This window comes from Haliaeetus leucocephalus, unplaced genomic scaffold, assembly GCF_000737465.1.
Source record: "Haliaeetus leucocephalus isolate CR32 unplaced genomic scaffold, Haliaeetus_leucocephalus-4.0 Scaffold151, whole genome shotgun sequence".
NCBI lineage: Eukaryota > Metazoa > Chordata > Aves > Accipitriformes > Accipitridae > Haliaeetus > Haliaeetus leucocephalus.
The window spans coordinates 481576-507187 of NW_010972587.1; the positions used below are offsets into that span (position 1 = coordinate 481576).

General features: G+C 41.9%; 1 protein-coding gene across 1 annotated transcript in view; it reads left to right on the forward strand.

The window, feature by feature from the left end:
• Window positions 1-172: 172 nt before the first annotated feature.
• TBC1D30 (TBC1 domain family, member 30) overlaps window positions 173-25612 on the forward strand; it is a 55519-nt gene continuing 30079 nt past the window's right edge. Inside the window, exons 1-2 of the mRNA XM_010561722.1 lie at window positions 173-428; window positions 2675-2839. Coding sequence (XP_010560024.1) covers window positions 173-428; window positions 2675-2839 — 421 coding nt within the window. The remainder of the gene's footprint in view (window positions 429-2674; window positions 2840-25612) is intronic.

Sequence of the window (25612 nt, forward strand, 5' to 3'; positions counted from 1 at the left end):
CTCTACCACGCCGCGCGGTGCGGGGGGGTGGGGGGGGAGGAAGTGGAGCCGGGCGCGGCACTCCTGCCTGCGGGGGAGCGTCCTGCCGGCCTTGGGCTCTCCCGCCCCCCCGCGCTCCTCGCTGTGGAACGGGCCGAGCCCGGAACTCGGGGCTGCCGGGCGGCTGAGGAAGATGGAGGCCGGGGAGCCCGGCCCGGGCGGCAGGGCGGGCAGCAGCGCCGACAGCCTGGCCGAGGAGGAAGAGGAGGACGAGGACGAGGAAGGTCCCGGCAGCGGCCGGTCCAGCCGCACCTCGTCGTTGGTGAGCGGGCTGCTCACTGAGCTCTACAGCGCCGCCGAGGCGGCCGCCCCCTCGGGCAGCGCCCGCTCCCGCGTCCTCCGGGAGCTGCAGCGGCGGCCGAGCCAGGTCGAGTACCTGCGGCTGAAAGGTACGGCCTGCCCCGCACCGCACCGCTCCGCCGGGGCCGGGAGCTGCCCCTGCCGCCTCGCTTCCCCCTCAGCCCGCAGGGGAGATCCCGCAGGTGATCCTCCGGGCGAGCCTACGGATCCTCCCTCCCTCCCTCGCCGCAGCGGCCCGTGTGCGCGGCCGTCTGCCGCGGGGGCTGGCCGGGCGCGGGTAGGCCGTTCCGCCGTCGGCCCGGGGCCGCCCGCCCTCTGCCATCGCTCCCTGTCTGAGGAGGAAACCGGGGTCAGCTGCCGCGGGGCTGCCGTGCTCCTGCCAGTTCAGTGCTTTTCTTCGCTTACGGCAACGGATCAGCGGCCGGGTTTCCGTCCCTTTCTGTCCCTTTTCTCTTAAGCTGGAAGAGATGCCGTGCACGCTGTGCCATAAGAGGTAGTTGGGTGGTTTAGGTCCTTTTCGTTCTAGTGGACTTAAACTAAACCTGGCAGTTGTAAAGCTTACTTGCAGGTAAGCATGTCTTCTAGGGGAAAAAAAAAAGTGTAATTGAAAAGAAGTAAGTGCAATAGTCAGCTAACCAAAATCTAAATGAAACTATTAAAGAATCCTTATGAAAGCCAAGTGGCCACAACACTGCGTGCTTGTGAAAGAATGAGATTTGCAACTCCAAGTTGGCCCCATCAGGAGGGCTGTAAAAAGGCCTCTTGTCTCCTGACGTTAAATCATTCTTGCTTTTGACAAGGGGGGAAAAAAGCAAGAGGTGAATAAACATGCTTTATTTCAGACCTGGGCAAACAGCTTTCTGCTTCCGTGTTTGGCTTCTTAATGGGCTGATATGCCATCTGATGTTACAGGATGCAGCTCAAGTTCCTATGTGTGTCCTCTGGCAATCTGGGACTCGGCAAGAAATTTGCTTGTTCAGGAATATATTTTGTGGAATTTGAACTCATTAATTTTGCTGCAGAGTTAATTGTTTTTACAGGGACAGCTAACTGGCACGAGTAGGAAAGAATAAAATTCAGCTTGCTACTTTTGTGGTGACTGTACAGGTCAGTTGGAATACGACTTAAATTTTTTGCTCCCAAAATCCTTAGGTGTAGCGTTAAATCACCTCGCCTGGTACAAGGGATTGGGAGTTCCAGCAAAGCAGCAGGTGCTGAAACAGGCTAGCGTCTATAAAATACAGGACTGTTTTACCAGGGGCTCCCTTCCCGTGCAGTCGTGCCTTGCTCTTCTCTATCCCATGACTGATTGTCATTTCAGCCTAATTTGTCATTTTCTTTAAGCTCTCCAGAACTGTTGAAAAAGTTTTGCCATAGGAGCTGAGCTGTTTACCATCCCGCTAATAGTAGTTTTTCCTGGATGCATAAATATTTTTCTCATTGGATCAGGTTACCAAAGTATGAATTTTTTTGACTGATTTTTCTCCCAGCATCAGGGGGGCATGGTTGGTTTGAAAGTGATAGGATTTGAAAACTTAGCCGCAGGGAACAGACAGCTGTTTAGATGTTGGTGGCAAGCTGTACCAGCCTATTGCAGGGTCATCATGTGATAGGCAAGACCCAAGCTTTCACCGGTGGGGTGTGCCCCTAAGAACAGAGCAGAGGACTCAACACCCCGCCCCCCCCAGAAAACCACTTAAGACATCTCCCCAACAACTCCTTTTTCTCCTGGACCTGAAGCTCACCACATGAGGGGACAACAGGAGTATTAGAAGTAAGCTGAGACATTTTGGTGAACTAAGGGTGTCTGGTGGCACTGTGACAGACCAGTGGAAATAGTTGAGGCCATGACTGTAGCCACCTAGTTTGCATCTTAGTGGAAAGAGCTCATCCCGGAGCTGCCCTTCTAGCTTTGCAGGCACCTTCTTGAACATGTTCCTTTGCCTGTTACCATTTGCTTATTCCCCATGCACCCTTTCCACCAGCAGCTTCTGGAAGGTACTGTAATTTAAAATTTACCCCCTGGTTGCACTACTATAGGTATATTCTGGCTATGTCAGTCACAATTTTTCCAATTTATAACAGTATAATTATTAAGATTTATACACGGTGTAATAAGCTGAAGTACATTAGTTTATAAGAAAATTAAAGACTTTGGCACAGATCCTGAAAATGTTTATAATTGGGAATTATCCCAGTCAATAGAACTTGTAATTTACATAAAGTTTGTATATGTAAATATCCATGGGGCAAGTCCCTTTGCATGTCAACTACAATAAGCTGTTTATGATTTCTTTTGGCCTGTACTGAAGTTATTTTCTCTGCTTATTGGCAGATGTCGATGAATTAACAACTATAAAACGAGAACTGAATTACAGAATTTCTGTTCAATCAGCAAAGTTGCTTCGTCTTCTGAAGCAGAAGGACAGGCTTGTACATAAAGTCCAGAAGAACTGCGATATTGTCACAGCTTGTTTACAGGCGGTTTCCCAGAAACGACGTAAGTGCTTTCTGCGTACGTGTGTACTCCTCTAAGTTGTTTATTTCATTAATGTGGGCAGTATTTCAAATAAGGCCTCGCACTTGATTTAAAAATCAAGAGGCCAGGTTATGCTTATTCCTTGGGTATGACTGGCTGCCAGTGGTGTCAGTGGCACCTGGGAACAGGCAAAGTTCAACTAGCACAACTGGGTATGCTGCCGAAGCCTCAGCATTGTGCACTGGTGTGGCACCCTTACTGTAGGTTGTCTGCCAGGCTTTTTCAGCATTAATTCACAGAAAGCCCAAGCTGAATTTTTTGGAGTGCATGCTGTCTTTAACTGTGTGCTTTCATATGGTTATAAGGGAGATGCTAGAAGTGGAAATTCTTCTCGCTGGAAACTATAGACAGCAATTGTCTTCCCAGAGCATTGTTAGTAGTGCGTAACTCCTTCCTATCAAGTCTACTCAAGATGAGGAGTATTAGTAAAAACAAACTACTTCCCTCAAACCTCTTTATCAGTGCCTGTGTTTTGGGGGTTGCAGAGAGGGTGCAAAGAGGAGAAACGTTGCTCTTTAATTGTTTAGTCTTTTCTTCCAGCACAGTGAAACCTTTCTATTTGACTTGGCAAAGTTGTCATCTAAAATTAGGCTGAAGTGCTTTTGTTAGTTCTGCTAAAGTGAAACTGCATGTAATGTGATGTGTAAAAATAAATAGAAATCATACCTTTAGAAAGGACATGTGAAAATAACCTAATGTTCCCTGTCTTATTTTTTCATTAACATGCAGCGTGACAGGTACAGAAATGTTCAGGTACAGTAAAAAAAGCATGGTCTTTTCACAAAAATGCCTGTAGGAGCTTTGAGGTGCATGTAAAGATTTTATTAAAAGAATCTTACTGTAGCGGCATGTGCTAATGTAGTTTAGTTAAGGGTTTGTCTGTTACTGTGAAACTTAATTTTTAAGCATTTAAAAGTGTGCCTTTGTTTTACTTCAACCTAGCATGAAAGTTCTTGGCTGTCATGCACTGCATAGGCATATTTCTTCTCACCTACTCTTTTTCTTTCTCAACATCAGCTTGATAATTGAGTCCTCAGTGTCATTAACACTTAAGCATATACTGTAGTCTCCTTTTAAATGAGACTACTTGAATTTTGCATGTGTTTAAGTATTTGGAGGATTTGACTATAAATTCTGAAGGTCGGAGCATCCTGACCTTATTCATTAGGTAAAAACCTGTTGACTGAAAGGGATATGGGATTTCATCCTAAATATGAATGTGTTTTTACGAATATCAGGTACCGTTTTACACTTAGATTAATGGGGCATTATGTTTAAAATGTGCTAGTAACAACTGAGATAGCTGAAGTTTTAAAGTCATGCAGTTGATTGCCTAATATCCATGCATGTACATGCAGGTTTTTGAAGACTATGTGTAGGTTTGTATGTTACATCTCTAAGTGAGATATTTTTATTATTAATATAGCATATTTACCTAGGGTGGATTTTCAGCTTATGTTTCTGAAAATCCAGATGTATATACTCCAGGGCACCAAAAACTTAGTTATTTCTTGCTTTAAGATCTAATCCAAAGCCACTGGGATTTGTTGAATGACTCCTGATCACTTCAGTTGCTTTGGAGTAGATTGAGACTGTATTTTCATTGCTCAGTATAAATGTACTAGCACTATACAGAGAATGCAGCATTAAGCTTTTGCTGTAGGAAGTACAACTTTAAATTTCCTGGTAATCGTGCCTTTGAGGCTATATTTGATCAACAGCTGTCCAAAGGCAGGCACAACTGGTCGTCTTCCCTCCAACCATTTATTCTTGCCTTTGTACTAGTTCCTGTGTAGCAGTAGGAACCCCTGTGTGGGATATAATGAATCAAATTGGAGAGGTGATCCAGTAAGATAATTCATTTTTTCTTTCCTGTAACAGTTCCCCGTTCCCAGTTTCTGCAGAGGGTGGTAGAAGTGGGTGCACAGGAGAAGGTAGTTGCTTAGAGTAGCTTGAGAAGTGCAGCTCCTGAGTATGTAAAGTCCTCAAGTCTCAACAAAATTGTGGAGAAATCTATTTTCTCCTCTTTTAACCTTAAAAAAAGAACAGTTAATGTGATGGAACGCTAAAAAATGCACACCACCACCACAAAATGTAAGAGAGTTTTTCTGCTCACTAAAGCCCTCGGAAACTAGATTTTCTGTACACTACCCTCTCATTTTTAAATATTCAAAACCTTGTTATTAATTTGTAGAAGTTCTTGTTGTTCCGTGTTTTTCTGATGAAAGCATATACTTGCAATATAATGTTCTGTGCCATAAAGCTTTATAATGTGCTTTCACGTACAGCATTAACATTGTGATATCCTGTAGTACTAAAATCTTTATCAAGTAAGTTTGGCAAAGTTGTTAAAGTATTTTTCCTTTTTAAGGTATGTTTTTTTAGTGGCAAACTAAAGTTTCTTGGAATTGTGTTATCATTAATTCTAACATTTCAAAATATAAGTGATTCTTCAACTGATTTATATAGAGTTTCATGGTATGCTTATACTGTTGTTGCACTGGGAATTTTTTTCCCCACATATAGTGAAATCTCTAGAAGTAGAACTCTAGTTTTAAATTAACCTTAAGTTCACATTCAGATGTTTAAATTCTACCTTTAAGCAATCTGTACAGGCCAACTGCAAACAAATACTGTTTCAGGAAAAAATGGAAAATCTGTCTTGATGCTTAATTCTGGCTTTGTCAGAGCCTTTTTGAATACTGCCTGACAAATTCACTCCTAGTGGTAACTTCAGCTAGTTAGGAAATTACAGGGCTGATAAACTTGCTCCCTTATTTTCTGACAAAATGTCTATCATGCTTTAGTCTGCTTCTACAGAGCAGAAGCAAGTAATGCTTAAAAAACTGTATGCTTAAAACTGTGTATGTTCAGTATCTGAAAGTTCAGCGTCTGCAAGTTTTGCAGACCACACAGGGAGCCGTCCACTGATCGGTCTTTGACCTGTGCTGGCTCTCAGTCTCTGCTGATGCACAGAAGAGGGGGCATGGCCCTCTGGCAGCTTTGGAAGCCCGTGCCTGGCTTGCTTGTGCTGCAGGATCAGCAACACCAAGCACAGCGCCTGCGGTATTCGAATCCTGAGTGGATAGAGTAAACGTGGAGGAACAAACAGTCGCCAGAGACAACTTCATAACTTGCTGTGTTTCTCATTATGCTGTTGACCCTTATCCCTGGTAGGTGGTGTATGTCTTGCATACAAATAGGTATTACTGTAGAAAACAAAATTCACTGCAGAGTGAAATGCATTTTGGTCAGAAGCATGAATGGCTATGGCTCTGTTGGGGAAGGATAAATTGTTCTGGTGGATACCTGCTAAAAGCAGTACACTGTGCTGTATTTCTAGTTTGTAAGATAGATGACTGACCGGTTTCATTTTAATAACACTTCTACCCAAATTTAAATAAAATACTCCAGTGAAGAAAAGCAGCAAGAGAGAAATCACAATGACGGCCTGATGGCAAACATGGCTTCTAGGCACATGTGCCTCTTACTCTTGTGATTTTGACTTATTTGGAGTAGCAAGATGTAAGTTTGTTCTGTAGCATTGTAAGCTGTTTCAAATCTGCCTTAGAAAGCAGAGTGCTTTATGTGCTTAATTATATCATTTGAGAAAAGCAGAATTCAGTAAAAAAATAAATCAAGGTTTTGCAGCTATCATCTAAAGAATACGCAAAAGACATCTCATTCTTTTCTCTCTTCCTCAATTTTATATAGTGACAGCTTGCTTATATTACTAAATATATTTTGACTGATCAAATTGCAAACCAGAAGTTCCTTGAATCACAAACTTTGATTGCCTGTCATTTTTAATTTAAAAAAATAAATGCATGTATTATATATAAATTATTTATAAGCAAAATCATCCAGGTCAGTTGTAACTCAGTCTGGCTGGAAGCAAGCAGGAATGCTTAAATCTGATTCAATATAAAATAAGCTCAAGTTATATTAACAGAAAGTTTATTAATATTCTCTTATATTTTTAATGGAGAAATAATTTTAGTAGAAAATTTCACAAAGAGATCATTAATTTGGTGCTATGTATCTATGGTGCTGTTTACCAATAATAACTTTCAATGGGTCTCGTGCTGTGTTCAGAAAGACTCTTAGTATTCTCTGTTGTATTGCGTGTTTAGAAACTATGATTAAAGATAAGTATTATTCTTCTGCTATTTCAGCATTGACTCCTGTATAGAAAACTCTAAGATAACAGTAAACATTAGCTTTCTAGTTTTTCTTTTTCTCCTCCTGGTTTGATTTAATGCAGAGCCAGTAGAGGGAGACAGAATATTTTATTTTGTGCAGAGATAGAGGTGTATCTCTGGTTTTCATAGGTTGGTAGCTTTCATATCCTTCTCTTAAATGTGAAGGGAAGTGCTTACAAATGGGGTCAGGCAATAATTGGATTAAAAGGTTTAAAGTCACACTGTGTTCACAAAGGAAGTATTAGGTTCCATATGTGAATTAGTTGAAAAATGGTGACAAAAGGCTGCTTAATTATAACTGAGATCATCAATTCCCACGTGGTTGTGAAGGTTACTCAGAAGCTCCTGATTGAGTGGGCTGAATGTTTTGGAGTCCAACTACAGAAATTCAGAGGTTTATGTATACGTTTATTAGCAATACTTGTGATCTCTTTGAGTGCATCTTAACTGGATAGAAAGCCAGCACAAACTGGCATCATCTGGGCACAAATTGGTACCCTGTGTGTTGCCAGGGTATGGACAGAGTTTACTGGTAGAAGACCAGGCTATGAAGTCTCCTCAACTTGTGAGAATGTGCTACTGTCTGTGTAACGTCAACTCTCCTCACAGGGTGTGGAACTCAGAGGAAACTGGGAAAGCCTTGCCTGATGTTGTAGTTGTATGAGTTGGTTAGGAGAGGACTGGGCAAGATCACCATCATCAGGTGTCTCTGGAAAAGTGCAACTTAGGTACGCAAAAGTACTCGCACATCTAGATTAAACTTCTGTTTTCTCTTTCCTCGCTCCCTCCCTCCAAAGTTTCTCTTTAGCTTCAGTCCTACCACATCTGTGTGTCCTGTCCCATCTTCCACTTTTTTCCCCTTCCTAACTCTTTATTAGCTTTTCTTACTTGATCCCAGTCTTTAGATATTGGACTTCTCAGCCCTGTTCCATTTTTCCCCTCCCTGCATCTTGCCTACCCTGCAGTGTCTACCACTGGCTCTCAGTTAGTCTATTCCCCATCTTGGAGTTTTCTTCACATTGTTCCTTGGTCTCTTTCGTATGTTCTTCCTTGTCTTTTTCCTGCATGCACTAACTATCTACTCACCTGTTTTCTCCATCCCTCCTCTTCCCTCAACATTTGTTATAAAACCAAGGCAGATATTCACAAATTTTAGTTCATAGGATGAAAGTTTGATTAAAGGTGTAAGAACAACTTTAGTACAATACACTGTGGACTGCTAACACAGCTAATATTGATTTGATTGAACTTGAACTTTGAAACGTTCTTGGAGGAGAGGAAAATTTTTCACAATGAGAACAATCAGCCATTGGAATAATCTCCCCAGGGAAGTGGTGGATTCCCCAACATTGGACACTTTTAAGATTTGGCTGGACAGGGTGCTGGGCCATCTTGTCTAGACAGTGCTTTTTGCCAAGAAAGGTTGGACCAGATGATCCCTGAGATCCCTTCCAGCCTGGTATTCTGTGATTCTATGGTATGATTCTGTGATTGTCACTCTGGATCAGATGTTTCATAACATGGGGCAAACACTTGTGTACCTGTGTAATAATTCATGCGGGTCAAATTATGTATGTGGCTTATCTGTCTTTTCCCACTTGCTTCCCAGCAGTCTGATGTACTCTTGCAGTTGTATCAATATGCTTTAAGCTGGAACACCTCAATTGCTCTGGTTTAATATTTTTTTCTTTCTTTATGAAGAACTGAGTTACTCAGTGAATGCTGCTACTGTGGCAATTTTGCACACACACACACACACCCCCCCACACACCCCACCCCCCTCCCCGTGAATCTCCATTGTTATAAATTAGGGGCCAAATTTGAGGCTTGTATTTGCTTTTCGTGTTCCTCACTTTAATGTCTGAAATACATATTAAAGAGGAAGATGTTTTGTATTAAAAATTAAAAATATTAATGTATGTGCAATTTCTGGTGCTGCATTTGCAATTAAAAGAGGGACTATCACATACTTGCTGTGTTCATCTCCAACTCTAATTTAGATTTCCAGGTGGATGTGAAACAGGTCATTCGTTTAGAAAACCATGTCTCATTTTCAAGGTGTTGCTCTAACACATTTTAAATTTAACTCAGTAGCTCTGATGTTTGAAGCCAGATGAATCTGCTTGGGTAACTTTTTATAGCAATAACTATTTAATTGATCTATCGAAAGTACATTCCTCCTTTGATGTGGTTAAAATAGGAGGTTTACTTCTTCTGGAGTCTGATTTCATGTGAGTCATCCTCAGATGACTCAATTGGCTGCATGTTTCAGTTCAGTAGCTTTCCTATTACCTCATCTGTACTTGTCTGCTTGGTTACATTACTAGTCTCTACCCTTCGTGGGTGCTAATGAATTTGATCCTTTAAATTGATGCTGTGGCTTTTTGAAATGCATTCTTAAGAAATGTTGCTTGTGGCTACTTCTTGGTTTTCCTAATGAATTGTTCTTAATTTAGTTCCACCTGATCTTTTGTCCTTTGAAGCCTTTTGGTGGGTAAAAAGAAATGGAATGAAACAGAATAATGAGCTTGAAAATGTCATAAATTGTTTTTTTAAACTGTTGCCAAAGGTAGGCTGAATTTTCTTTACAGCCAGTTGCCTACTTGTAGCAATACATGTGTAAATAAACAGAATATTGCTATTGATTTTTAATTATTGCTATTTTCATCAAACTGTTAGTTATGCTGCATAGAGTGAAGGCTTTCTCTGTTACTTATGACTCAAGATGTGGACGTAGGCTGAGGACTGGTTAGCAAGGATTTTGTAATCCATTCTATGTCCTGTGTTGGTTTACAAGGAGTGAAGTAATGGGACAGTTAGAAAAGGAGAGAACCTGTATTTTAGGGATGCTGGAGCTTGGCTCAGTGGGGATGGTAGCTGTGCGCTTGGTCCATAAGCTGCATTGGGCTACTGGGCAGCAGCTCTTTTGATCTGGATGGTGAAGTTCACCTGCCAGTCCCTTGGGTATGGGCTGTGCACAAGGGAAAATGACTGTAAGTGTGATCCTAACTGGCTTGTTCATTGTTATCCAGCATTATTAATAAATTGTGTGATGCTTAAAAATATTACTGGAGAACCCTTCAAAAGAGCCACCTATCGTGGTGAATATAAAATTAAATGCTGTTTGATTATCACATTTCATTCAGCTTCAGCCAGCCAAGATTCTGGGAAATCTGAAAGCTTACTCCATTGCAATGGGAGCCTGGACTGAGAAGGATTACTTTTAACACTAGGCTCGGAGGAGAAGGACTGCAAACAGCATCATTCATTGCTGTGCACCAGATCATGAAGAAATGTTTCAATGAGTAGGTGTGTGTCATGTTTAGTATTTGCTAATGTAAATTAGATTGTGTATTCTGGATATCTGTTAGTGAGTCTGGGAGAAAGAAGAGAAAAGTGAGTGTTACCAAACATAACACCAGCAGTGTGGAACACTGAACAAGATGCTGATGCTTTGCAAGGGCAATGATTTTTGGTTTTGAATGCCATTGGGAGTTTACTATCATAGTATTTTATGCAGTTTTGGAAGTTATCCACATGAAAAGTGCCATCTCTGTGTTAAAGGCTGACAGCTATCACTAACTGAATAATCCTGGGGAGTTTTTAGGTAGTGAATTCCATAGTTACTTTCTTTTGATGAGAATATGATCTTGGAACTGGTCTTTGAGCGATGCAGCCAGGATGCTGAGACTTGGGGAAGCAGTGTGAGGGGAAGTAGTTTAACAGAGCAGCAAGTCAGTAAAATTCTGGTACAGCACTGTGCTGCTTCATTGCCTCTCATGGGATATTCTAGAGAACTATCGACTAGGTTCCCAGGCTTAAAGTGTAGTGGTGCTGACAGGATGTGCACACAGAGCATGGATCCTGTAGGAAATGAATTTTGACATCTTTGATCACTTGATGAGCAGTAGCATTGGTAAGCCCTACAGGGAGAGATGACCCCACTTCATTGTCTCCAGCCAGCTCTTCAGGATGATCTGTGCTAGCCCCAGAAAGCTGACTGGTGTGGGAGTCCGTAGAAGCCCTTGGCTGGCTAATTCAAAACATTTCAGCTGACTGCTGTCTTCTCTTGCTGATATTCTCCACTGTAAAAAGAAAGCTATAATATAAATTCTAAATTTGCAAACTGTCCAATCCAAAGTTTCCTTACAAACTTTGGAAATTATGTGATTGTGCAGATTTGGTATCCCTCAGAGGCCAGTTTGTGGCTAATTTCAGTTTCTTGACTTCCAAGATTAAATAAAACTTCTTTGCTTTTCTGGTGTTAAAAAGGAGATAATATTTTTTCTTTTTTTCCTAAAAAGAAAGAGGCTGGATTTGCTGTCTGATTTGGTCATATCTCAACTGAAAAGTTCTTGTGGTCTGTGCCACTGCAGAATATCAGATTCAAAAGATGGCAAGAATTAGTGCTTAGAACAGTACAGAACCTGGAATCCTCACTTGGAGGGAAATTCTGCTTTAAGAATGCAGCAACTAAAATATCTTGTTCCAGTATGAAATAAAACACCCACTCACAAAAGTCAACTGCTTATGAAGCAAAATTCTGAAAGCTTCCATTTTGAACTAAAATGCTTTATTCGGATTTTGACCTCACCCTTTCTGAATTCATGTTATGTAATGAGCCCTTTTTCAAGCAAGGTGTTAAAATGTTTAATCCTAAAAAGAGTCAAAATTATGCTTTTAGCGTTTGGAAATGTTTTCATCAAAGATAACATTCTGCTGTGAAGGACTTTGCTCTCCACAAGCCGGTGTTTTATGGCAGAGCTTTTCATTTAAGTGGTTCCAGCCAGCTTTGTTACTGAGATCTTCCTGGGAAAACGCAGCCAGCCATCTCTGCAGCTCATTCCCCAGCTGCTCGACGCTGGGATTCCAGGCTGGTTTAGGGAGCTGAGGAGCCAACATGCGTTCCTAAGACATATATTTTCCTTCTGCGTCTTTAGGGATTATATGAATCCTTACTTCTCCGTGTCACTTACTTCATACTATGCTGCTTTGTCCCTGACTCTCACCACTGAAGTGTCTAACCTCCATCGAAAATACCTCCCTGCCCCGTCCAAACAGATACCATCTCATTTTCCATCATTGGCTAAAACTTGTGCAGTTCTTGAAAATGGCTTTTGTCATGGGCTCCTTCAGCTACGTTCTTTGGGATTTAACTAAGCGAACTGTCTTGGCGGCCGCTTCAACTAGCAGCAGGATCCAGAGGTAGGATTGCTTTTGTTCCAAACCCTGGGAGCCTGTTCAGGACCTGGGCACTTACAGCTTCCAGTGACACTGGGCAGGGCTTGGGATCAGCAGGGGGTATAAGAATACACCCGACTGACACTTTTTTCTTTTAAGTATCATTCCACTGCTACTTTTAATAGGAAATCAGCCACATTCAGAGTTGCCGTCGCTGCTGCTGGTCAATTCCTGGGGACAGTGTGGAGCTCTAAGGGACTGTCACCTCCTTGAGGGAGGTGCTCGCTGCTCCTGCTCCTTCTCCAGTTCGGTGAGCTGCTGTCTCTGGAGGGATGGGATTTTCCCAGGAAAGGGCGATGCCAGAGGCTCAGGGCTGGGTGGAAGCTGAGCAAAACCAGCGGCTGACCTCACGCACTCACCTCTGAGAGGAGAGAGCCTTCAGGTGCCTGTTCTCTTCTGCCTGTTGAGCCTCAACCTGAGCCCCACACGTGCCTCACACGGACATGAGCGGCTGCTGAGTACAGTGGCTTCCCGTTGGGAGATGCCAGGCCTTTGCCGAAGGATCGTGCTGAGACCTGGGAGACCCTGCTCGACCAGCTGTGATGTCCTGCTTCTGTATAAGCTGTGGGCCCTGTGAAATTCAGAGCCATAGCCCTGCATCCTTCCTTCTCCCCCCACTTTGAACACTTGTCCTGGGAAATGGCAGACAGCTGGGGTGAGGGTCAAGTGGGGCTAAATTGCCCTGTCTGAAGTGTGTCATGTAGGCGTGCTCTGTGGTTGGCCTCAGCTGCTAAGGTGAAAGGGGCAGCCTGTAATGGTCACCTGAGGTGGCATCAGCCACTGCTTACTGAACTACAGCTAGCTTGTTTCTTCCCCTCTCTTCCTCCCAAATAAATAGTTCTCCAGTTTGTTGTTTTGTGTTTTTTTTTTATTATGTAGAAACCCGATGGGATAGCAACAGCTGAATGTGGTTACAATATAAAAAATTACTCTTGCAGAATAAATACTTCATTGCTTATCACAGAACGGAACAGTAAATTCAGTAAATGCTTCTGTAAGCAACAATCTGGCTGCTGAATCTAGGCCCAGTTTACAACAGAAAATGCAGATTGTTCAGTATAGGACTGTATAGACTGCAGAATTGCTACCAAATTCTTGTCCTGCAACATTTGGTGTAGGAGGTTGTAAATTTTCTTTGTCAGTGTGCTAGCAGCTGTGACAACAGTGAAGTGGTTGAGTTGGTGCTACACCTGAGATTGTGTTTATTTTGGGTATGCATACAACTTGGAGGTTGACTGCTTGGCTTATTTTCCATATTCTTCTGTGTAACTGTAATCTTGTTGCTGTTGCAAAGTGGTAGCTGATCTCGCAGGATTAGTTTTGTGATGCATGTAGAGTTTTCAGTGCACTGAGTTACTTTTCACAACAGCTGTGCCATGAAAACTTGATGTATTGGATAGTACTTGTTACATAAAATACTTCCTGAGTATTAGAAATAGGGGTTGATGTGACAGATTATTGTGTGGGTTTTTTTTTGGATTACTTATCAAGTACACTTGTAGTACTTTTATATTTATACTATTTATATTAGTATATGTTATAATAATATAATATGTAACTATAATATATATAACTATAATATAATATTATAACTAATATAAATATACTAATATGAGCAAAGTGGTTCTCAAACCAGTGATACCTTATTTCTCTAGTACTGCAGTAACTTTGGAAGGTGGGATTTGATCAGCTCAGACTGAGGAGGCATGCAGTCACCTGAAGGAAGGATGCTGCTGTTTGCTGACAGCAACAGTCAGAACAGCCTGTTCTCCATCTACAGTCCCTGTCAGTCATGACATCAGAAATAACTGTCTGTTAACACTACTGTTCCCTCTGCTCACTTGCAGCTAATCAGATGGATACCTGATCAGTGGTAAAGTTTGGTTAGTCTAATAGTTCCCTGAAAAACTGGAAAAGCGAGGCTTTTATTTAGTCACCCTGGGATTATTGTGGTTAAATGAGGCGAGGTGAGTTCATCCTGCTCCAGCCCAGCGTGTCTGCCTGGGGCAGGGTGAGTGTTAGCTGGGAAGGGAGGACTGGGGTGTGTGGCCCAGCTGAGCGACGGGCTCAGCCCGCAGGTCTGTGTGCGACAGCAGTCACGCGCTTTGCTGCGAGACGTTGTCAGCGTCTGCGGTATAACCTCGGAGCTCATTGCATTAACTGGGGGTTTGTGAGTTAGCTGGCTGTACAGCCGGTGCTGCCAAAGGCCACGTGTGAAGGACTGATGTGCAAGAAGTGCACCTGAGTGCATTCATATTTCACAAATCCTTTAGACGCTTCTGAACCGACGGCAGATCCTGCTTCGACTCCTGCAGGTAGTGAAAAGCCATGGCATCTATGGCAAATGTTGTGCAATCAAGATGTAAAGGTTTATTTGTGTGTATCAGCTCACAGCAGGGGTGGCTGTGTGAGTTGCATAACTATAATACCATGTCACTGCAATCTTTAATCTTTCTCTGACAAGCTTTTGGATGTGGAAACAGCCTGAGAGAAAAAGTTGTGCAATTAGATTGTAGGCATAGTCTTTCACACTTGTCTAGCTTAGTACTACCTCTTCTTTTCTTCTTCTGGGGATTACACTTCAGTACAAGTCATCATGTTGTTGTTCTTTTTCCTAATGAAATGCCTTTTTTTAAAATTTTTTTTATTTTTAAACCATTGTGAATTTGTAGGAGTGTTAATGGGGCTTCACTGAAAATGCCCAACAAGGTACATGGTCTTTAAGTAACACAGATGCATTTTATCTCTGAATGTGGCACACGCTAAACATTCTTTGGTTGAGTTAGTCTTTGAAGAAAAGATTTCCTGGATACTGAAGATCAAATGGAGGATAACAGCTGCTTGGGATAATTAGTGCTAGGAATAGACTGATTTATGGAGCATCAGGCAGTGTTAGCAGCTATGTTTCTGCAGCTTCGTGAGATAAGCTTGACATTTAAAAACAAGATGCTAGAAAAGTGGGCTGTGAACTTAGTCTGTTTGGATCAATAGTCCTGCTTACAATTCTATGCTGGAGCCGCTCTGGAGGAAGAGTTAAATGAGAACCTCAGATTTTAAAATGCTTTTCTCCTTGAAGCTGTTAATAACCTGAATTCGACTTGCTGAGCAGTAAATGAGTGTTCCTCACATACCCTTGAAATTTGCCAAGGAAATCAAGTCCGTGTTACAGCATCTTACTAGAACACTTTCTAAAAAGAAATGAAACAAATCTATCATTTCTATCTCTTTCTTAGTAAAAATTGGAAACCTCTTGCTATGTTTTGCCAGCAGTGAAACAGCTTCTAAATTTAGTTCCCTATAAATGATAGTTACTTCCCTCACATCACAGCAACCTGATACTGATCAGTATGTTTTCCCTGCCATCCATACAATACATATGGCCAAAATGCAGAGCATGAACAGTTTTTGGTTCTGGGATTGGATTAAGCATCACTGATAGCTAACAGTTTAATGTAGGGGTTTGGGGTTTTGTGGTTGGTTTTTTTTTCAATATGTTACTGCTAATTTCGTATCTCATCCAGTGGTCATTGGCAGCAATAGCTATTGGGCCTTAGATCCTGAAGGAAAAATAATTATCCTTTGAGACTAAAGGAAGTCAGAATGGGGAGGTAATCAATGTACATAGCTGATCTTTTTTAAAAAAGAATACTAATCTGAGGAATTAAATAATATTTATAACAATGCCTAGAGAGGCCCAGTGAAGTCGGGAACCTAGTGAGCTGGTTGCTGGACAAACACATGGTACAAGGCTCTCTGAAGAACAAATTTTTAATGAGGCAACACTACTTGAAGGCTGGTAGAAGCAGCACATACTCAGAGGAGTGAAGTGAGTTGTCCCAAGCTACGCAGTAGTAAAGAAACAATCAGAGCTTTGCTGTTACCAAAACTCATGCTTTCATGGTGTTGTACGTGTTCAAAATCAATTTTAATGGCTCAAGGCTTCAGTACTAAATGAGCCTTTGATTAATCCAAAACACATCCAGTTCAGTAAACTTGTCCTGTAAGCGTGGCTTATGAGCTGAAACTTTGTTGTTTAACTGTTGAGTAAAAAAGCTTGGAGTAGTAACGTTGTCGTTACTGATAACTATTTTGTCCTCTTTATCTTACTTATGAACTTCAGCAAAAAACCTGTCTCTGTGTCAAACTTGCTTAAGTGACTAACGTATGTACTTTTTTTTCAGGAAGGGGAGGTGGTTGTTTGAGGTTCGTTTGCTTTATTAGCTCCTTCTTTTTCCAACACTTGCAGAATGTGCTCTGTAAAGCTATGACCCACATGGGAGATGAAGGGAATTATGTGGTTTGGAGGACTTGGGGTTACAGTAGCTTCACGTACGTGCAAAACTTCATGGGAAAGTTTCCATTTCTTGACAGAACTAGTGGCATCTGCAAATGGGAACCAATGTATATGTGATCAGAGAACTTGAGTTGTGGTGGAGGAATTCTGTATTGACTGATCAAGATCTGTGGTTCCAAGAGCTCTATGGGGCTCTTATGAGCTTCTCTTGGAGTGAGCCCCATTGCCTGTGTAACAGAGCTCTGTCCATGGAGGCCATGCATACTGGGAGAGGGAGGATCTGTGCTGGAAGCAGGACTCTTTTATCCTTGGGTAGTGCAGGAACAAACTGACTCTTTGCTATGTGTCTAATGAAAGCCTTGCACAGCCTGAGCTTAGTCTTTGATGGATATCCTTAGCATTACTGCAAATAAGTACTAAACAACATATAAAAACTTTTATGTATAAACATGGTCGCGTTCCCATAGTGCTTCCTGGCCCAAAGCAAAGGTGTTTTGTGGTTAGTCATTTTTCTAACTTGGGCAATTACTTTTTAATCTAAGATCTTTGAAAGTGTTCTGTCTGTGGATAAATCTTGTCTTGGGGACATAGGGTGGTTTTGTTTGCTTTAATTATGTTTAGGGGATTAAAATCTTGCTCTTTCTGAAATAGCACCTTCTTTCACCAATGAAGCTGGTGATCCACACTGTAAAATTCAATTTCTATGCTAGGTGTTAAGCAAATAATCAGATTCTAATAAAGGAAGAGCAGCTCAGTTTTAGAGCTGGGAGCCTGGAATCTGCTATGACCTCCTTTCTTCTGCAAATGTTACCGTAAGCATGCCTACAAATCATACCGGTCAGAATTCTTTTTTCATATATTGCATTAGTTTTTATGCTGACCCAGTGATTTGTTTTTTTAAAATGACTGTGTGGCTTTTAAGCAGGATTCTGGGGTGTGAATACTGGCCAAGATGTACATTTACTTCATCTTGGTTAGGGAACACTTCTTAATTTTTTTAGTCATGCTTTTCAGCAATATTTTTATGTAGGCCTCTTCAACAGTTTTTTCTTCTTAGTATGTTCCTTACCAAAATAATATTTTTAATTCTGTGCTTCAGTAGAGCCAGTTAATTTCTCTGACTAAAAAAAAGGGCATTTGCTCTCTGATACTTCAATTCATTACTTTGTATTTAATTTAAAAGGTCTCTATATTTTATTGAGCACATAAGCATTGCTATGACTTTTATTCCAGTTGTTAACTCTAGACTTTATGCTACTGATTACTACAACAGTTAAATTATATTATTACTTTAGCAGTCCTTGCATGACATGTCTTTTACCTTGCTCATGAGATGCAGCTATCTGCTTAATGTAACTGCGTATGATCTGCTTTACTGTTAGAGTCGGCACATGAAGGTGATACGTAAAATCAGTTGACTCCCTGCCCCCCATATTTCTTTTATTTTCTTCATCAGGACAACACAGATCACTGTGGTCCTCAAATGGCAATTATAACTTTGGAGTTTATTTATACAGTTGAACCAAGCTAGATAATTCCCCCCCCGCCCCCCACCGCGCCCCCATTTCACAACATGAGAAGACCCATCCACATACTTACCTATCATTTTTCTCTGATTAAGAGCTTGTTGGAAGCATTTGGGACAGAGAAAGCTTCTGCAAACTTTTTTTTTTTTTTTGATAGGTGTACTTTTGGAAAACAACATATATATGTACAAAGAATTAAATGTAGCAGTGGGTTTCAGCTTGTGATTAACACACCTGCGTTTTAGTGTTTGTGCATAGGTGTTCACGTGAGTGCTAGGTACCTATGCTTCCCTTATGGTCACTGTAGATCTAGTAAATGTCTTGCTCTCATAGCTTTAATATCCAAAGCTCTTCACAACCTACTCTGCTCTGCTGTCATATCCTTGTCATTTCTTACTCGGTATTCAAGGTGTTAGCTCATGCCTCCTACCTCCATCCCACACTTACCTTAAAACAAGCACCTTCTCAATTTCTCCCCATGTTGGTATTTCCTTGTACATGTTTAGCCATGTTGAACTTGAGCTGATAATTAAAACCTAATCCTTCAGCACTTTCCTTGACCTTATGCCTTCATGTGTGTCTCTTGGTACTCATCTTTGCCATGAAGCCTACAGAAACACAATAACAGGACTTATATTAAGACTACTGTCCACCATGTTTTCCAATGTCATCTCACTGTCTCCCTGTGCTCCTCTGTGTGCTAATGCATTTTCTTTTCTCTTATTTCTTTCTTTTAAAGCAGGCAGTCTGGTTTTTGCTGTGTTTGTACAGCATCTACTGCAATAATGCTGCAGCCCAGAATTAGGATTTATGGGCACTGCAGTGAATACAAATAGCTTTAACAGAATCAGGCATACTCAGTTGTGCAAGTTTGTTGTCCTCTATTACTGGCATAGTAAGGGGAACTAACTTACTTCTGTCTTGTGATCAAGCAATACTATATTTAAGCCCCTTTTTGTTTCCCGCATGGATAGTTCAGAGTTAAATCTCTGCATTGTCATTTCAGTGCAGAACCCTATGTTAAGATAAAGGTTTCCTCATTGCATCTGTTTTGTAATGTCAGAGTAGATTTTTTTTTTTCTTCTGAAATATTTGAGGTGCCTCTGATCTGTGGTGCATGATGTTTAAAAAACTTGAATTGGTTTCTACTTTTCAGGAATTCTTTCCATTCTCTCCTGTTAAGGTCTGGGAGTGGTCAATTCCCAGTGATGGGCCTGGAGTGAAATAGGCCACCCTTTGTACCCAATGGGCTCATTGGCACTGGTTGCTGGCACTTGTGTGCTCAGGGTTGCTGAATTATCAGAAAATTTATTTCTTCTATCCTCAAAACCAGTTTGACCTAGAAACTCCAGATGCTGCAGAATACTGGCTTTTTAATGGTGTGATGGTGAGAGTTGGTGACACAGGAGAGTTAATATTGTGATGTAAAGCATTTTAATATTAACGTATTCATAGCTTTCAATGTGATGGTGTTGTAGAGACAGGCTTAAGAAAAGCTTGTAGCTTATTGCTGAGTGGTTTCCTAAAGAACTTGGGAAAATAGGGGCTTCACGCTCTACTGGATTGAGTGTAGGTCTGGGAGACGGGTACGTGTGGTTCTGCTGTTGCTGGCCTTAGCCCTGGTACTGTACAGATGTCAAGTCTTTGCACCTCCCTCATTCATGGAAATAGCTATGTATTTACAAATGGAGAGAGGTTATAGGCAGGTTCAAGGGGGTTACAGGCACGTCTGTACTTCTGTTTTAGCAATGTGTGATGCTTTTGAGGGCTTTCATGTTTTTACCTATGTGATCTGACTGCATAAGCATCTCGTGCCACTCTAAGAACAACCTATGAATTGAGGGACTGCAGTCAGCCTTACCTGCACTGATTTGGTGCCTACAAATGTGGTGCCTCCCTAGATGGGGAAACTGGTCATCACAGCTCCACCCCATTGTGCTGTAAACTGCTAGAAACCGCTTTCACAACTGATTTACAGATGCCTTCATTACGGATGTAGGACTTTTCAAGTGCTTTCACTGATGGTATACTTCTCAGTGTCTGGTATCTGCCAAATATTTCAAGAAGCAATATGATTATGAATATTATTCAACTTGTAAATACATTTTCTAGGTGTAACTGTCCATCACTCCCAAAACATAAATTACAAGACACATTGGTGGGCAGGTGATGTTGGGGTCAAGGAGACCTGGCTCTGTTGAAGGGACCTTCTCTTTTCTCATCAGTCCTGTCCTAGTTCATGCACATGTGTAGTACAGAAAGCAGGAATGGATAGTGTATAGGAGGGAAGGGGGAGAATGAAAAAAAACCCAAAATAAAGATTGTAATGAAGAATCTTGAGTCTGAAGTTCTCTCTTGGCTGAATTCTGATTGTGATAAGCAAAAGGACCACGTAGTATATATACAGTTGTGAGCTTCTTACAGGAGTAATAGTCTTGTAGATTAATTTCCTGTTGAAAGATATACACTACACTAAGTAGTGCTATTTTAATTATGTTCTTGAGATCAGTCCTCAACAGATATGGCTAAACAACGTGCAGGCAATATTCTTTTTCAGACTTCTTAGCTATAAACAAAGCCCCGTGGCCAGAGAGCGCTCTCTAGTAAGAGAATTCCCCAGATCCTCTGTCTTAAGCCCTCCAAGAACAAGTGGGCTGTTTTAGGGCTTCCTTCAAGAGAAGGCTCTGTTGAAGAGTACTTACTGTGTTGTCAGTTTTTGAAGGGGGAAATAAGTAAGAAGGCTATGTGCCTGAAATCTAAAGGAAGAGGAAGCATTGGACTAGAATTGTGCTTGTTTGGATTTTCTCAGCTCTACTGCATGCCTCCTGAGAGTAATCATTTAAATCTTGGTTCTCTGTTTCTGAAAATCATAGATGTTATTTCCTGTCCACTGTGTAGTTTATATTTGTACTGAATATCTTTGTAGGCAAGGATTGGCTTTGCTCTTTTTGTCTGTGATATCTAATATAGAACACAGTGAGGTCCTGACTTCTTTTGTGACATTTGTGTGCAAAGTGATACAAATGATGACTAATGCAATGGAGAAGTTTAAAATATTCATGCTGTGTTGATGAGACTGTGGTGTGTCAACACACTGTACCATTTTCCTGAGCCCTACTTGTTGAAAGTGCATAAAATGAACTGTCTCTAGGCACACATACAGTAGCAAAACTTCATTTCTGTATTGGTTGTGGAACCATCCCTTGTCCAGTAAAGACAATCCTGGATTACATGTCTGAGAGCAGAGACCAGCTTGGTGGCAGAACTGAATCTGTTAGTCCAAAATCATGCTTCTCCTTCTGTATAACACAGGTCTGTCCACTCTTACCCGTAGCCTCCCTCCTTGTGCTTATGCAACTGTGGGTATATGAAACAGTGCTACAGGCTCTGTGCTTGGTGGTCCACACGACAGTTACAGCTAGCTGGTAGATCAGAGCATCTGCTCGCCTGCAGCGTCTGAGGTAGGAGTCAGTGGCAGAGCCTGTAGAGCAGTGCTGGCAATGCAGGAGGTGATGCTCTACTTGCAGGCTGAGGTGGGAGGAGTGCTGGGCTGTGTCACCTTGCTCAAGGACACGCACTGTAGCGTTGCTGTAGCACCTGTGCCCCCTCAATATCAAAAACCCAACAAGCCAGAGGCCTCTTTTCAAGCTGTCAGAGGTGGCTCCACCTTGTGCGTTGGAGAGTGCGAAACTCCAGGTAGGTCATGCTTGGTTTTAGGCTTTTAGGATCAAGCAGAAGGAAGTGACATCTTTTCTCTTTGGAAGCTCATAATGAACTAGAATGCACATCAGAACGTGTGTTGGTACAGATTTAAAATTTCTTGATTTTTCTAACTTCTGAGAGCTGTTTGAAGCCAAGTGGTAACGGAGTTACGTTTTCTGGTTATGTTTTTTTGGCTCGTAAAGGTAGTGTATGGAACTCTGGGGCTTAGCAGACAATGGCCCTATGATGCGGTCAATACAATAGGTTTTGCCTTGTGGTTGCAATATATTTTTTCCCCTCATCCTATTGATATATATTTCTTTCTGATATTTGCTGTATCAGCAGCTGGTGTAGTGATGCTGCCTAAACATAATTTCTAAAATGTTTTGGGGTGAAACATATTACAATATTATCACACAATATATTTACTACAATACATTTTTTTTTTTCATGGGTATGTGTTGCTTTAAGTATTTTTGCTAACACGGGTGTCCAGAAGCGTGGCAAACAAGCTTTCCACCCAAACTTTCACTGTTTTTCTGGGATGTTGTGATGTGAATCAGAATTACAGGAGGTCTGTATACTTTTCTGTGAGATAAAGGGGAGGATGTGGAGTTTATGAAATACAGTGACCCACCTGAAGATGTCTTACCATTTTTAGCCTTTTGATTAAATTCTTTGCACACATCAGAAGAGAATCAGTGAACTGTGCCTTCCAGTTATCCTGGGTTTGGGTAGTTAAAGCTCCATGCAAACAAATGTGTCCTTTTCTTTAAAAGCAAGATGGGTCTGTGGCCTCATTTCTGCTGCTGTTCCTGTTGCTGCCCCATCTGCTTGTGCTCATTCTTCCTTTCTAGCTGCCTGTCTTTCACCTCATTGTCCCAGTGCAGACAGAAGAGAAGTGGGCTGATGAATGGGGAGGTTTAAGGTGAATGGAGTTGGTTTCTCTCTGTCAAAACCTGGCAGCGATCATACGACCGATCACCATAAGGCCGATTGCAACAATTGAGCAAATTATATGTGTGAACTAGTATTTCTTATGAAGTATGCCCTGGCCTTAAAAAGACATGGTTAGCAGGTGGTGGTAAGACTGCAAAGAGATACCAAATGAGGAGGTAACGTTTTTCAGAAAGTGACTCTTGTGTGGGAGGGAATAAATGAACTGGGGGGGGCGGGAAGCAAAGTCTCAGGTTGATTATTATGAAATATCTGGAGCCGAAATATCTGGGCTATCCAAAACGCCCCCATCCCAAATCCTTTCTGAGCGTGATCTGTCATGTCAGTAATTGCAGGTGAGGACTTGTGGATATGGCCAGACCTCTCTGCATTGGTGGACTGAACTATATTCATGATGGCTGGCAACATTTTGAGTTTAAGTTTGTTCTATTTTCACCAACTTGGAACTATGGTGATTTGCCTGAAATTTCCCTGTTGTTGAAGACTATTTACAGCAGTGAATATGGTAAATTTATACAAGCTGCTGACATGCAGTGTCATGCTTAGATGTCTGCAAGTCCAGGGAGCGGTGCAGAACATGTCTTGCCACAGGCAAATTAAAGGCTTTGCCTGATCAGGGGTTAAAACCCAATGCCATCCACTTTTCTAGAAGCTGTGCTCTTGCCCTTAAGGTATGTATATGTATGCTTAACAGGAGGCTTATCCATGTCTCTAAAATCCGTTTGTGCTAATGATCCAGTGAGTCATCAAACCCAGTCGTATGGCTTGGCTTCTTCATTTTGTCTTCTGAAGTTCATTTTTGCATTTTCTTCTTAAGAATAATGTGTTAATTGGCTGGCATGCAGGAAGGCTTCTTAATGGCATGCTGGTCCTTGGAAGTAGCTGCGTCCCAAGTTGCAGAATGATTGTCCTGATTGTTTCCAGTTTTCTTACAGGATGACAAGATGACAAGTAGGAGAAATAGCAGTAATGAGGACACTGAATTCTCAGTTTGAGAGCTGGTTATCCTCATCAGTTAAATATTGATGTCTGTCTTAGAGCTGATTTGTAATTGTTTAAAAATTGAAGGTAACATATGATTATGTTCAGTTTAGTGGGATGGCTGATTCTTACTGCATGGATAATGAATTGTTCCTGAAAGAGACTTTGGGCAATGTCATGTGGTGTTGGGTTAGCCAGTCTTGAAATGATCCAAGAACAATGTGGTGCTATTTGCGTATGGTGCTCAAGGAAGAGGAGAATAATATTAGAGAGATTACATGGTTATTTCTGTATTTAAATGTTTCTGTTACAGTCCCATTGGTACAATCTGTACACCTAGGGAGATTAATTCATTTGAAATTTGATGTTTTAACCATTAAATCATCATCTCCAGCTGGCACTGAAATAAAGTGATTTGCATCATCTACATCAGCAGGGAAGTGTCACCTTTGTTAAAAAAAGAACCACCGACACACAGACTTAATTATCTATTCAGAGTGCAAGCTAGCAGCTCAAATGTAGTGACTTTTCTCCAAAAACGAACCAGATATTTAAAGAGGCATGGTCAAAATCACGCTTCTCTGAAAACTCAGCAGTAACTTCTAAAGATAGCTATAACTGATCTTAAAAAAAAAAAAAAGGCTTGCTTCTGTGTTTTCTATTGTGCGTCTTTTGTATAATTGGCTTTGCTGCTTATCTGTTGCCAGTTTTCTCCTATCTTTGTCATGTGGCTGAGAAAAACATCTTTTTAATAAAGGAGCAAATTGTTGTTTCAAAGCTATAGATGTTGGCAGGTAGACTCAGACTTCTGGTAGCTTGGTCTTTGATCCTGACTAATGTGGTGTGATTAATCTGCTCTCCTTCCACAGAAACGCCGAGTGGTTTAGATCATAAAAGCTACCATTATTTCAAATACTTTTCCTTCTTGTCAATCAAACCGCTGGTTTGAAACTCTGTATCAAACCCTTTTAAGATGCTGTTAGGTCAAATAGCACTGGAAAATGGAGCTAATAAAATGCTGTTGAATAGTGTCTTTTCACTATTTAGTGCACGGCACATCATTAGTAGTAAGTGCAGCTGCAGTTTAGATTCATAGAAGAGGCTGTTCTTTTAGGTGAGGATGTTGAAAAGTCTCTGTGCTGGAGAGTCAGAAGCACAGAAACTGTGCAGCCCGCCTGTTCTTGCTGCTGCTGGGGCTGTCCCAGAGCAGCCCCCGCTGCAGGACCTGACCCCAGCCCGCCCTGGCACTGGGATGCCGTTACATCCATCGCTCTCCTGTGGTCCGGTAGCGCTGGTGGGACTCCCCCCCAGGACAGCTTTTTGAAAGGGGCAGCAGGACTATCTGCATGTGTCCAGCTGTAGGCCGGAATCCCACGTGAGAGGTCTCTTTGCTGGACGCTTAGCTCGCTTCATTCTCGGCAGAAATGTCAGTATTGCCCCCTGCTAACAGGCGTCGGGCGAGACGTGTCAGTACTGCGTGTGCTGTCGATGTGTGTGCAGCTCCCCTGGAGCCCTTTGTCACCGCTGAGCCCCACCGCCGCCGCCTGGGCTCCCTTTATTTCTAACCGGAGCTGCCGCATCCCAGGTGGTGCTGGAGGAGGAGGAGGAGAGGCTGCTGGTTTATTCAGGCAGTGATGCTAGGATTGTGGGCGGGAGCAACTTTTTTTTTTTTCCCCTTTTCCTTTTCTTTCCCCCTCTTTTTTTTTTTTTCCCATCCCTTTCTCCTCTCCTTGTCCTCCCTCTTCTCTCCCGCACTTCGCCTTTGCTCTCTCCGCACTGCAGATCCCCGCTGGCCAGGAGAGCCGGGGTCCCCCCGCCATGCCGGCCGCCC